General features: G+C 47.3%; 1 protein-coding gene across 1 annotated transcript in view; it reads left to right on the top strand.

The window, feature by feature from the left end:
* The window catches only part of plcb1 (phospholipase C beta 1), a 751388-nt gene that overhangs the window by 477418 nt on the left and 258676 nt on the right, over positions 1–15294 (top strand). The window contains exon 4 of the mRNA XM_078230364.1: positions 14034–14174. Within this exon, the coding sequence (XP_078086490.1) occupies positions 14034–14174 (141 nt within the window). The remainder of the gene's footprint in view (positions 1–14033; positions 14175–15294) is intronic.

A 15294-nucleotide genomic window follows, 5' to 3' on the forward strand; every position in this document is an offset into this window, starting at 1 on the left:
TGTCCTGCCTGGACCACCGTTGTGTGTTTGTCATGCCTGGACACATCCCCTGCCGGCTCCTCCCCTTGTCACCTAGTATAACAGTGGCTGTTCCCTCCCCCTTGTTCAGTTCGGGTCGGTTATCTGTTGGGATCTGCTCCTGGTTCTGTAATGAATAAAAGCCTACAGTTGTATTGGCACACAATTAGTCTTTTGCCTAATTGATAGCGCATCAGTAGGTACACACACAGTGCTGTTAGGGAGGGAGTGTCAGGATTTGACCCAGCGACAGTGAAGTGACAGTGATACATTTCCAAGTCATGGAGTCAAGTGGCTTGGAGGGGAACTTCCGCGTATCTTCTGCCCTTGTCCTTCTAGATGGTAGTGGTGGTGGGTTTGGAAGGTGTTGCCTAATAAGCCCCGATGAGTTCCTGCAGTGCATCTTGTAGATGGTACACACGGCTGCCACTGTGCATCGGTCATGCAGGGAGTGAATGTTTGTGGATAGAACATAGAACATTACAGCGCAGTACAGGCCCTTCGGCCCTCGATGTTGCGCCGACCAGTGAAACCAATCTAAAGCCCCTCTAATCTACACTATTCCAATATCATCCATATGTTTATCCAATAACCATTTGAATGCTCTTAATGTTGACGAGTCCACAACTGCTGCAGGCAGGGCATTCCACGCCTTTACTACTCTCTGAGTAAAGAACCTACCTCTAGCATCTGTCCTATATCTCTCACCCCTCAATTTAAAGCTATGTCCCCTCGTGCTAGCCAACACCATCCGAGGAAAAAGACTCTCACTATCCACCCTATCTAATCCTCTGATCATCTTGTATGCCTCTATTAAGTCACCTCTTAACCTTCTTCTCTCTAACGAAAACAACCTCAAGTCCCCCAGCCTTTCCTCATACGAATTTCCCACCATACCAGGCAACATCCTAGTAAATCTCCTCTGCACCCTTCCCAGTGCTTCCACATCTTTCCTATAATGCGGCGACCAGAACTGTACGCAATACTCCAAGTGCGGCCGCACCAGAGTTTTGTACAGTTGCAGCATGACCTCATGGCTCCGAAACTCAATCCCTCTACCAATAAAAACTAACACACCGTACGCCTTCTTAACAACCCTATCAACCTGGGTGCCAACTTTCAGGGATCTATGCACATGGACACCCAGATCCCTCTGTTCATCCACACTACCAAGTACCTTACCATTAGCCCAGTACTCTCTATTCCTGTTACTCCTTCCAAAGTGAATCACCTCACACTTTTCCGCATTAAACTCCATTTGCCACCTCTCAACCCAGCTCTGCAGCTTATCTATGTCCCTCTGTAACCTGCCACTTCCCTCCGCACTGTCGACAACTCCACCGACTTTAGTGTCATCCGCAAATTTACTAATCCATCCTTCCACGCCCTCATCCAGGTTATTAATAAAAATGACAAACAGCAGTGGCCCCAAAACAGATCCTTGCGGTACACCACTAGTAACTGAACTCCAGGATGCATATTTCCCATCAACCACCGCCCTCTGTTTTCTTACAGCTAGCCAATTCCTGATCCAAACCACTAAATCACCCTCAATCCCATGTGTCCGTATTTTCTGCAATAGCTTACCATGGGGAACCTTATCAAACGCTTTGCTGAAATCCATATACACCACATCAACCGCTTTACCCTCATCCACCTCTTTGGTCACCTTCTCAAAGAACTCAATAAGGTTTGTGAGGCACGACCTACCCTTCACAAAACCGTGCTGACTATCCCTAATCAAATTATTCCTTTCTAGATGATTATAAATCCTATCTCTTATAATCCTTTCGAAAACTTTGCCCACAACAGAAGTAAGGCTCACCGGTCTATAATTACCAGGGTTGACCCTACTCCCTTTCTTGAACAAGGGGACAACATTTGCTATCCTGCAGTCTTCTGGCACTGTTCCTGTAGACAATAATGACACAAAGATCAAGGCCAAAGGCCCTGCAATCTCCTCTCTAGCCTCCCAGAGAATCCTAGGATAAATCCCATCCGGCCCAGGGGACTTATCTATATTTACCCTTTCCAGAATTGCTAACACCTCCTCCTTATGAACCTCAATCCCATCCAGTCCAACAGCCTGCATCTCAGTATTCCCCTCAACAACACTGTCCCTCTCCTGTGTGAATACCGACGAAAAATATTCATTTAGTGATGGAGTGCCAATAAAGTGGGCTGCTTTGTCCTGGATGGTGTTGAGCTTATTGAGTGTTGTTGGAGCTGCACCCATCCAGGCAAGTGGTGAGTATTCCATCACAGCCCTGACTTGTGTCTTGTAAATGGTGGACAACCTTTTGGGGAGTCAGGAGGTGAGTTACTCACCACAGGATTCCCAGCCTCTAATCTGCTCTTGTGCCCACAGTATTTATGTGGCTATTCCAGTTCTGATGTGGAGTTGCCAGCGTTGGACTGGGGTAGGCACAGTAAGTAGTCTCATAACACCAGGTTAAAGTCCAACAGATTTATTTGGTAGCACGAGCTTTCGGAGCGCTGCTAAATGTAGCCTCAGAACCCAGGTTCTGGGCACTATGAGGCAGCAGTGCTAACCACTATGCCACTGTGCTGTCCTCTAATATCCTTCAATGATTAAAAAAAAACAATTAAAAATAAGAAAGGATCGAGAGTCCTTGGTTTGTGCAAAAAGCATGATTAACTTTACCAAACCTGGCATGATTCCCGCGGCTATAATTAATGTATTTGTCAACGCAGGATTTCCATACTGTGCTGCGGAATGTGGTTATCCTTGCTGCGCTCCTGGGTTCTGCCTTGCTGCAGAGTCTTGAGCAGGAATGGTCTTGATGTAATTTATACTACACTCTCAGGAACAGGGAAAATAGTTGATTGATCTAGAATCATAGAATCCCGACAGTGCAGAAAGAGGCCATTTGGCCCATCGAGTCTGCACTGACCACAATCCCACCCAGGCCCTATCCCCGTAACCCCACATATTTATCCCGCTAATCCTTCTAACCTACGCATCCTGGGACACTCAGGGGCAATTTAGCAAGGCCAATCCACCTAACCCGCACATCTTTGGACTGTGGGAGGAAACCAGAGCACCGGGGGAAACCACGAGGAAATAGGGGGAGGCGATGACCTCGTGGTATTATCGCTAGACTATTAATCCAGAAGCTCAGCTAATCTTCTGGGGATCCTGGTTCGAATCCTGCTTCGGCAGATGATGGAATTTGAATTCAATAAAAAATATCAGGAATTAAGAATCTGTCGATGACCATGAAACCGTTGTCAATTGTCGGAAAAACCCATCTGGTTCAGTAATGTCCTGTAGAGAAGGAAATCTGTCACCTTTCCTGGTCTGGCTGACATGTAACTCCAGAGCCACAGCAATGTGGTTGACTCTCAACTGCCCTCTGAGCAATGGCAACTAGGGATGGGCGATTAATGCTGGCCAGCCAACGACACCCAAGTCCCATGAATGAGTAAAAAAGAATTTTTTAACAACCCACGCAGACACGACCAGGAGTTGAACCTGGGTCCCTGGCACTGTGAGGCAGCAGTGCTAACCACTGTGCCACCGTACCGCCAGTTGTTATATTTTTAATGTTTTCTGCCATTCTCTGGAGTGAGTGCTGCCAGACTCACTCTGCACAAAGATGGATGGAGTATTCTATCTCAGTTTCTCAATAGACAATGGCAAAGCTTCCTGGTCATCGCACTCTGTGGGTTTTTGAAGATATAGATTGATCCATTCGCTGGCCAGAGCTCTATGACTCAGGGTATAGACGCACTTCCTCTGGGAACAAGAGGAGATGAGAACCAGGATTCCTTGGTTTTGCCAATAGCTTCTTAATCGGGGGTTGGTAGCGGGGAGGGGCGTTTATATGGTTACGATATGGAGTACCGTAAAAGGGCTTAAACCGGACCCACTTGAAACAGGCTGGGTCGGAATCGATATTCTTCAGTATCTAGATGATTCCTGCTGCATTTGCAAATTTGACATGCAGCGGCTGAAATTTCTGGTTAAGTATCTCCTGTTCACCATCAGTCGCGAGTCTTCACATTAAAATATTTACGGAGTTGGCAGTTTGCAATTGCTGACTTTATTTTTCAACACCTGTTATAGAATCGGCCATTCGGCCCATCAATGCTGTGCCAGCCCTTTCGTAGGCCAGTCCAATCCCGGATCTTTCCCCAGAACCTCTGCAATTTGTTTTCCCCAAGTGTTGGCACCACTGCCTCACAGCGCCAGGGACCCGGGTTTGATTCCGGCCTCAGGTGACTGTCTGGTATGGAGTTTGCACGTTCTCCCCATGTCGGTGTGGGTTTCCTCCAGTTTCCTCTCGCAGTCCAAAGATGTGCGGGTTCGGTCGATTGGCCATGATAAAATTGTCCTTTAGTGTCGGGGGACTAGCTAGGGTAAATGCATTGGGTTGTGGGGATAGGGCCTGGTTGGGATTGTGGTCGGTGTAGACTCGATGGGCCGAACGGCCTCCTTTTGCACTGTAGGATTCTATCATTCTATGATGTGCGAGTTAGGTGGATTGGCCATGCTAAATGTGCAGGGTTACGGGAAAGGGTATGGACGTGGGGGGCGGTGTGTGGTGGACCTGTGTAAGAAGTCGGTGCAGACTCGATGGGCTGAATAGCCTCCTTTTCTGCACGGTAGTGATTCTATGGTCCAACAAGTGTCCAGCAAGGTAGGGGATAGAAGGTCCTTGGATCCAATAGTAATGAACAGAATGAAATAACCATTTTGTTCCAGACTGCACATCTGAGGCACTTTCAGACAGAATCCTTGGCATCATCTATTTTTAGAAAATATTGTTCTTTGAAGTTTGTACATTTAATGTTGATCTCTGAAAGTCAACAGTACAAACTTAGAATAGAGTATGGGCAATTATCGAAAATATATTTTTTCACAATGATATTTTAGAAGTAGTTCTGGCTTTAATGAAATGGATTGTCCAGTAGACGCATTGGCTGAATCCGTAAACCGTCTGAAATTCCACAGGAATTAGATTTTGAGTGTGTTATTTGGCAGTATAAATAGAAGTTATTTGCTGCATTGATTTATCCTGAGCGTTTCTGAAACTCATCTCATCTTTGTTGATTGGATCTCGCTGTTAAATGTTCTCTCTTGTCGCTATTGAGGATGGCGCAGTAACCACAATTTATTCCCCTCTGCTTCCTCTTTCCCCGGGTCTGCGAGACACGCCACGAAGAGATACAGCTTGTGAAGGTGGTGTCCCCACCTCCCATCCTTGGGTCATCCTTTAACTGGGCAGGGCGCACCGTCTGACTGGAGAAGTGGCAGGTCAACCACTAGCCGGGGCCCAATCGAACCGTTCAAGTGGCCAACTAATGCCGCCTCTGTGGGCGTTGTGTCCATCTGGGGAGGAAGAACCCACCAACGAAGCCCTGTGGCCTCCCAGCGGGCTCCAGAGGTGCAGCGGTGCTCCACAGCCTGTGTAAGAGCCACCTTGCAGCAACGGTGCCCGTGGCCCCCAACCACGCTTCCTCTTCAGCCGTTGAGACACTCTCTCCATGTGGCTGCAGCCCTCGGCTATGGCCACCCACCAGCGGTGGCGCTGTTGAGCTTTGATTTGATTTGATTTATTATTGTTGCATGTATTAGTATACAGTGAAAAGTATTGTTTCTTGCGCGCAAGACAGACAAAGCATACCGTTCATAGAGAAGGAAAGGAGAGGGTGCAGAATGTAGTGTTACAGTCATAGCTAGGGTGTAGAGAAAGATCAACTTAATGCGAGGTAGGTCCATTCTAAAGTCAGACAGCAGCAGGGAAGAAGCTGTTCTTGAGTCGGTTGGTAACTGACCTTAGACTTTTGTATCTTTTTCCCGATGGAAGAAGTTAGAAGGTGTGTGAGGTCCTTAATTATGTCGGCTGCTTTGCAGAGGCAGCGGGAAGTCTAGACAGAGTCAATGGATGGGAGGCTGGTTTGCGTGATGGATTGGGCTACATTCACAACCCTTTGTAGTTTCTCGCGGTCTTGGGCAGAGCAGGAGCCATACCGAGCTGTGATAGAACCAGAAAGAATGTTTTCCATGGTGTATCTGTAAAAGTTGGTGAGAGTCGTAGCTGACATGCCAAATTTCCTTAGTCTTCTGAGAAAGTAGAGGCGTTGGTGGGCTTTCTTAACTATAGTGTCAGCATGGGGGGACCAGGACAGGTTGTTGGGGATCTGGACACCTAAAAATCTGAAGCTCTCAACCCTTTCTACTTCATCCCTGTTGATGTAGACAGGAGCTGCCAGCCCTCTGACTGCATGGCACCCCCACTGGTGGCCACTTAATTGGCTGTCGCCAGGGGCACGCCTCCCTAGCTCCCAGCACCAGTTGAAGTAGGGGTCAGGTCTAATTTTAACCCCAGTAGCAAGACTTCAGTCAAAAGTTCAACCTATCCTCTCGGAATTAAATTACTAGTTTAGGCATACCTTGTAGAATCATGGAATCTCCATTGTCGAACGAGGCCATTTGGCCCATTGAGCCTTCACTGACAACAATCCCACCCAGGTCCTATCCCCATAACCCCACGCATTTACCCTGCAAATTCACCTGACACAAGGGGCAATTTGTTATGGCCAATCAACCTAACCCGCATCCTTGTGCCAATCATTTCATTAGTCATCATTAGACTTTTAAATAAATTCAAATTTCACCATCTGCCGTTGTGGGATTTGAACCCAGCTCCCCCAGGGCATTACCCTGGGACTCTGAATTAGCAGTCCAATGACAATACCATTCTGCCACCACCTCTGACAGGTGAAAGATTAGCACCTAGTCCACTCACTGGGGGACCCAATTGCCTTATCTCACCAGCTACTTAATTGGTGGAGAAGGAGATGTCTTTCAGCCGCGTTTCAAAATATATCACGCCTTGGGTCGGTCAAGCAGGGGCGGCACGGTGGCACAGTGGTTAGCGCTGCTGCCTCACAGCGCCAGGGGCCAGGGTTCGATTCCTGGCTTGAGTGACTGCGGAGTGTGCACGTCCTCCCCGTGTCTGCGTGGGTTTCCCCCGAGTCCTACAGTTTCCTCCCACACTCCAAAGATGTGCAGGTTAGGGTGATTGGCCATGATAAATTTCCACTTTAATGTCGGGGGATTAGCAGGGTAAATACATGGGGTTATGGGGATAGGGCCTGGTGGGATTGTAGTCGATGCAGTCTTGATGGGCTGAATGGCCTCCTCCTGCACTGTAGGGATTCTATGATGCACTGGCACCATCAGATGCGGAGTCATGATGTGGAGATGCCGGCGTTGGACTGGGGTAAGCACAGTAAGAAGTCTCACAACACCAGGTTAAAGTCCAACAGGTTTATTTGGTAGCAAATACCATAAGCTTTCGGAGCAATGTTCCTTCGTCAGATGGAGTGGTCTCTGTTCTCAAACAGGGCACAGACACAGAAATCAAATTACAGAATACTGTTTAGAATGCAAATCTCTACAGCCAGCCAGGTCTTAAATGTACAGACAATGTGGGTGGAGGGAGCATTCAACACAGGTTAAAGAGATGTGTATTGTCTCCAGACAGTACAGCTTGTGAAATTGTGCAAGTCCAGGAGGCAAGCTGTGGGAGTTACTGATAATGTGACATAAATCCAACATCCCGGTTTAGACCGTCCTCATGTGTGCGGAACTTGGCTATCAGTTTCTGCTCAGTGACTCTGCGCTGTCGTGTGTCGTGAAGGCCGCCTTGGAGAACGCTTACCTGAAGATCCAAGGCTGAATGCCCGTGACCATCAGATGCATGCATTTTTTATATTGGTAACACAATCAAAGCCACCAAAAACAAAACTGAACCATCTCTACAAAGTTCTTACAATGTATTGCTCTCCCCGTGTCTGCGTGGGTTTCCTCCAGATGCTCCAGTTTCCTCCCACAGTCCAAAAGATGTGCTGGTTAGTTGCATTGGCCATGCTAAATTCTCCCTCAGTGTACCCAAACAGGCGCCGGAGTGTGGCGACTAGGGGATTTTCACAGTAACTTCATTGCAGTGTTAATGCACATCTACTCGTGACACTAATCAATAAACTTAAAAAACTGTGCCGGTTCTAAGGGCGGAATGTTAGCGTTAAAAAACTGTCATGTTTGGATCGGGTTGGGTGGGGGAGATTAATTTCTCAGAAATCGATTTCCTGAGCCAAACTTGCCTCCAACCGCACAATTCCAGCTTTAACCTGCTCCTATTAAACACAATCCTATACAGTAGAGTACACGTCACTGCCAAGCCTGTGCTGTACGTGGGCCCATTAAGAATCCTTTTGTAAATCAGATATTATCTGCCTCAGCAAAGTAGTTCATTTTGCCAAACTAATCATTGCTTGATGACAATAATTGATTACATTGAGCGTGCTGTTAGTTTCGGAAAAGAAAGTGGCCACCCAGATTTTACTGGCGTGTAATTAAAAGCATTATATCAATGCAAGATGTTGTTCAGCACTGGCACAAGTGACCATTTACTGATCAGCTTGATAGTCACAGACCTCCCAAGGTATGGTCAGTATTTGCTTAGTCCCTGAACAGTTGGTTAGTGATGCAGAGCAACACCAACAGCGTGGGTTCAATTCCCGTTCTGGTGTGGTTATTCATGAAGACCCCACCTTCTCACTTAAGTTTGAGTTGATTTATGTATTAGCGTCACAAGTCGGCTTACATTAACACTGCAATGAAGTTACTGTGAAAATCCCCGAGTCGCCACACTCCGGCGCCTGTTCGGGTACACTGAGGGAGAATTTAGCACGGCCAATGCACCTAACCAGCACGTCTTTCACACTGTGGGAGGAAACCGGAGCACCCGGAGGAAACCCACACAGACACTGCTGACTCACTGTGCCAAAGACCCGAGTTCAATTCCCAGCCTTGGGTCACTGTCTGTGTGGAGTCTGCACGTTCTCCCCGTATCTGCGTGGGTTTCCTCCGGGTGCTCCGGTTTCCTCCCACAGTCTGAAAGACGTGCTGGTTAGCTGCATTGGCCATGCTGAATTCTCCCTCAGTGTACCCGAACAGGCACCAAAGTGTGGCGACTAGGGGATTTTCACAGTAACTTCATTGCAGTGTTAATATAAGCCTACTTGTGACACTAATAAATAAACTTTAAACTGAATTTCAATTCTACTGGTTGCTGTGATGGGATTTGAATATTAAAGGTGCGATTTAAACGCAAATTATTGTCGCTGATGTTCAGATGCTGCGTCAGCACCTCCCAATTAAAGTGCATCACAGCACAACATACAAAAGCAGGATTCATTATCTGCACGCTCTCCCCGTGTCTGCGTGGGTTTCCTCCGGGTGCTCCGGTTTCCTCCCACAGTCTGAAAGACGTGTTGGTTAGGTGCGTTGACCATGCTAAATTTTCCCTCAGTGTACCTGAACAGATGTCGGAGTGTGGCGACTGGGGGATTTTCACAGTAACTTCATTGCAGTGTTAATGTCAGCCTACTTGTGACACTAAAAAAAATAAACTTAAACATAAACAGGAAGAATGTGCAGACTCCTCACAGACGGTGACCCAAGCCAGGAATCAAACCCGGATCCCTGGCGCTGTGAGGCAGCAGTGCTAACCGCTGTGCCACTGTGCTGTCCAACCTTACCTCTCACCTGAGGTGTGATGACCCTCAGGTTACAATCACCACTCTCAATAAAGGGAGAGAGAGAGAGCAGCCTATGGTCATTTGATTTGAGTTGATTTGATTTATTATTGTCACATGTATTGGGATACAGTGAAAAGTATTGTTTCTTGCGCGCTATACAGACAAAGCATACCGTTCATAGAGAAGGAAAGGAGAGGGTGCAGAATGTAGTGTTACAGTCATAGCTAGGGTGTAGTGAAAGATCAACTTAATGCGAGGTAGGTCCATTCAAAGGTCTGACGGCAGCAGAGAAGAAGCTGTTCTTGAGTCGGTAGGTACGTGACCTCAGACTTTTGGATGATGGCGAATTCACTTTATTTGAAACATCAACAGATTGGTGTCCGCTCAGTGCTGAGTGTCTTCAATGATTTGTATCGGTGACTGATTCCCACGGATTCGGCCAGCGTAAAATTTTGCGGGTGGCATGGTAGCACAGTGGTTAGCATTGCTGCTTCACAGCTCCAGGGACCTGGGTTCGATTCCCGGCTTGGGTCACTGTCTGTGTGGAGTTTGCACATTCTCCTCGTGTCTGCGTGGGTTTCCTCCGGGTGCTCCGGTTTCCTCCCACAGTCCAAAGATGTGCGGGTTAGGTTGATTGGCCATGCTAAAATTGCCCCTTAGTGTCCTGAGATCCGTAGGTTAGAGGGATTAGTGGGTAAAATATGTAGGGATAAGGGGGTAGGGCCTGGGTGGGATTGTGGTCGGTGCAGACTCGATGGGCCGAATGGCCTGTTTCTGCACTGTGGGGTTTCTATGATTTCTTCTATGATTTCTATGTGTGATTATGCGGGAAGTTGCACTGCAGCGGTTGGTTTTAAATAAGATTGGGAGTCAACAAGAATCGCGACGACCCTTAAAATTCTGCTGCGCCTTCTGTCCGAAGTTAAGGGAATGTTCTGACTTGCGTTGATTTAGTCAGTGAAGTCCTTCACGAAGCCAAGCGACAGAAGATGAAAGACAAGCAATCCGTCATGTGTCGGCTGCTTGAGCGACGAAGGCAGGGGTGGGTGAGGGAGGGAGCCTTAGCCTTTTTATCTGCACTTTTTAATTCCACCAGCTCAATTTGTGAGATGTCTTGTGCTGTTGGCACGGAGGCTTTATTGGACGATAAGCTGCGGATGCTTTCGACTCGTTAGTTTAATGGAAAAGGGCAAAGAAAAAGGCCACAGAGCACAACTCGTTCAGTGGATGAGGTGAAATGAAAATGACAGATAAGTTGGAAGAATTAGACCTTGGTGCAAACCACTGCTTTACGAGATGAATATGAAATTGCAGAGGACACAACAGAGCAGTGAAGCGTACAGAATTTTTCTTGGCTCCAGAGAAAGATTGCAATTTAATCTTCAATTAAGAGTTGTAAGGGAGGAATTCGTCACGGCTTGGTCTGTAATCTGTAGATTTCTGAGAGACATTCGGCCACAGCTGCGACAAGACAAGGCAGCACGTCACGGGCGGGGGGGTTGGGGGGGTGGGGGGAGGTAGCGGGGGCGGGGGGGTTGGGGGCAGGGAGGGGGGGTCCATTCTAGCCAAGTTTGCATGTGAGGTATTTGCAGAGTGCCATGTTCATTCTGAAGCCCCGCCCCCCATCCATTGACTCTGTCTACACTTCCCGCTGCCTCGGTAAAGCAGCCAGCATAATTAAGGATCCCACGCACCCCGGACATTCTCTCTTCCACCTTCTTCCATCAGAAAAAGATACAAAAGTCTGAGGTCACGTACCTACCGACTCAAGAATAGCTTCTTCCCTGCTGCTGTCAGACTTTTGAATGGACCTACCTCGTACTAAGTTGATCTTTCTCTGCACCCTAGATATGACTGTAACACTACATTCTGCACACTCTCCTTTCCTTCTCCCCTATGTACTCTATGAATGCTATGCTTTGGGACCTGGGTTCGATTCCTGGCTTGGGTCACTGTCTGTGTGGAGTTTGCACATTCTCCTCGTGTCTGCGTGGGTTTCCTCCGGGTGCTCCGGTTTCCTCCCACAGTCCGAAAGATGTGCTGGTTAGGTGCATTGTCCGTGCTAAATTCTCCCTCAGTGTACCCAAACAGGCACCGGAGTGTGGCGACTTGGGAGTTTGCACAATAACTTCATTGCAGTGTGAATGTAAGCCTACTTGTGACACTAATAAATAAACTTTATTTCAATTGCTGCTCTGGTGGGATTTGAATGTTAAAGGTGCTTTATAAATGCAAATTATTGTCGCTGATGCTCCGATGCTGTGTCAGCACCTCACAATTAAAGCACACCGCAGCACAAAGTACAAAAGCAGGATTCACGATCCAATGTTTCACTGTGTTGCTTTTGTGTCATTGAAGTGCTGAGACTCGGTTGCGAAACCTGCCGTTCGTTAACGGTACCACCCAGCGCTGAATGAAACAAAAGTCATCTGCGTAATTACTGAGACTCAAAGACTGATTTGTTGTGCGTGAGTCTGTTAAGACCAAGGTTTCGCCACGTTGAACCCTGGTATCAAACCACTCTCACTCCAAACTCCCAAGTCGAAAGCTTTGTGGATAAACCTGCGAACGTTCTCTCACCTGAAATAAACCCCCACAAATCCAGTTCAAGGACAAAGACCAAGAAAATTTCTGTAAGTGATGGCTCTGAAATGTGTCACAATAGGCAATGGTGTCTGACCATGTGTAAAATTCTATACTGAAGGAGGAGGTGGGGTAGACAGATCATGAGATGAATGGGGTTGTAGTCTATCATGGGCGGCACGGTGGCACTGTGGTTAGCACTGCTGCCTCACAGCACCAAGGACCCTGTTTCGATTCCCGGCTTGGGTCGCTGTCTGTGTGAAGTTTGCACGTTCTCCCCGTGTGTCTGCGTGGGTTTCCTCCGGGTGCTCCGGTTTCCCCCCACAGTCCAAAGATGTGCGGGTCAGGTGGATTGGCCTTGCTAAAATTGCCGCTTAGTATCAGGGAGACTAGCAGGATAAATAGATGGAGTTATGGGGATAAAGCCTGGATGGGATTGTGGTTGGTGCAGACTCGATGGGCCGAATGGCCTCCTTCTGCACAGCAGGATTCTATGATTCGATGATGCGATGAAATGTCACATACCAGAGTCCTGTTCTGTCACCATGGCAATGAGGTTTTAAGTCTGACTATAAATGATAGAATATAGCATTGCTCAGTGTGCTGGCTGTAAGAATCCTTTGTAAAAGGATTTGAGATTTGAAAAATCCCAGTCGCATTGCCAGAAATCCTCAGTGCACAATGCTAAGCTGCCCACAGTTCTGACATAAGTTGATGCCAAGTTGACAACTCATTGAGAAAGACCTCAGGTGAGCACTGCACAGTTCAATAATGCTTAGATATGTGCCAGGAAGTGTTCTTACTGTTGTCGGGACACAGACATGCTGTTATGAAGAATAGAACTTGCTTTATTGTGTGCTTGATACAGGGAGGACATCGTACTCACACCAGAAGCAGAATCACCTCCCAGGGTTGGCATCTCTAAACATGATCGTGAGGGGCGGTGGTGGGGCGGGGGTGGTGGGGGGGCGGGGGGGGGCGGGGTAGAGGAGGAATAAATTTTCTTTTCAGGAGAGAATGTATATGAACCTCAATAAATATGCATTCCGATGAGTTAAATCTCTTAGAAAAACATAAAGGGCGGAATTTTCCAGCCGCACTCGTCCCAAGGCCGGAAAATTCCGCCCGGGGCCAACGAACCTTTGCATGCTCTGTGTTCCGCTCGCTACGATTCCTGTGGCGGGCAGAGTGGGAAAATTCCGCCCAATGGTGCTGATTGCATCTATAGGATTCTATAGCAAGGATCTGCAGGTTAGGTGGATTGGCCATTCTAAATTGCCCCTTAGTGTCCAAAGATGTGCTGGTTAGGTGGATTGGCCATGCTAAATTACCCCTTAGTGTCCAAAGATGTGCTGGTTAGTTGGATTGGCCATGCTAAATTACCCCTTAGTGTCCAAAGATGTGTAGGTTAGGTGGATTGGCCATGCTAAATTGCTCCTTCGTCTCCAAAGATGTGCAGGTTAGGTGGATTGGCCATGCTAAATTGCCCCTTAGTGTCCAAAGATGTGTAGGTTAGGTGGATTGGCCATGCTAAATTGCTCCTTCGTCTCCAAAGATGTGTAGGTTAGGTGGATTGGCCATGCTAAATTGCCCCTTAGTGTCCAAAGATGTGCAGGTTAGGTGAATTGGCCATGCTAAATTACCCCTTAATGTCAGGGGGATTAGCAGGGTAAGTACTTGGGGTTATGGGGATAGGGCCTGGGTGGGATTGTTGTCGGTGCAGACCCGATGATCCGAATGGTCTCCTTCTACAGGGGTTCCTATGATTCCATAAATAATCATTTTGTTGAACTGGAGCAGAGCAGACACATTGCACAACCACCCACTCTCTCTCCATTTCTTTCCTTTTTGACCAGGATGCCAAGCTCCGGGAGTTGCTGGACGTTGGAAATCAAGGAAATCGTCTGGAGAACAGGATGGTCACGGTGGTTTATGGCCCGGACTTGGTCAACATTTCCTATCTCAACTTCATGGCCTTCCAGGAAGATGTAGCAAAGGTACCTGCACGTTCCGAAAATTCTCATGTTCCGCCGCAGTCAGCCATGTTTGGAATGGTGGCATTATGTTTCCAGTGAGATTCACCTCATATCTTCCTGCTGGCCCCTGAATACCTGCTGTTGCTATTACCACTGTTGCCTTGAGGTGAATTGGAAGACAGCTCGGCTAAGCACCAGACCTTTCATACCTCACATCCCCAGGCATGCAGCAACAGTCATGTGATCAAACAAGGGTAAGCAGCCAATCACAATGAATTATTCACACAGACAGCAAACCAGCAAGTTAAAAGCATTGAATCCTCCACTTTTAATCTAAATTTTCAGAGAATTAAAATAATGATTTATTATTTATTGATAATTTATTATTTCTAAACTTGATGGTGGTGGGGCGGGTGGAATAAGGGAATTTTCTGGCAATTCACACCCCATCGGCACTGCATGCGAGGATGGAGAATTTGGCGCTCAGCCAAACATCCGTTCACTACGGCGGGACCGGAGAATCCCGCTGGCGTGAATGACTGGAAAATTCCAGCCAAGTTTTCTTCCAAGGACAATACGTCCACAAATCACAATAAATATGCACATATAATGAGTTAAATCTCTTTGAAAAATATAATAATACTGATTACGTCTCCCTGCTGTCAAACAATCATTCTGTTAAACTGGAGCAGATGAGACACATTGCACAACCACCCACTTTCTCTCACTCATTGTTGCTGCAAGATTCTTCCAAATTTGAAGTGTCTTGTTTTTTTCCAAAAAAAATCGCCATAAATGATTTCCTATTCTAATTTTCTGTCCTTACTTTCCTGATTTTGATTGGATCGGATATTTTGCCACCATCTGAAATCCGCCATCTGAAAGGGTTGTGATACAACTAAGTGACATGAACTGTCCAGTGGTAACATAGTTTAAAGTTTATTTATCAGTGTCACCAGTAGGGTAACATTAACACTGCAATGAAGTTACTGTGAAAATCCCTGAGTCGCCACACTCCGCCACACTGAGGGAGAATTCAGCATGGCCAATGCACCTAACCAGCATGTCTTTCGGATTGTGGGAGGAAACTGGAGCACCCAGAAGGAACCCACGCAGATACGGGGAGAATGTACCTTCTCCG

This window comes from Mustelus asterias, chromosome 15 (assembly GCF_964213995.1).
Source record: "Mustelus asterias chromosome 15, sMusAst1.hap1.1, whole genome shotgun sequence".
Taxonomy (NCBI): domain Eukaryota; kingdom Metazoa; phylum Chordata; class Chondrichthyes; order Carcharhiniformes; family Triakidae; genus Mustelus; species Mustelus asterias.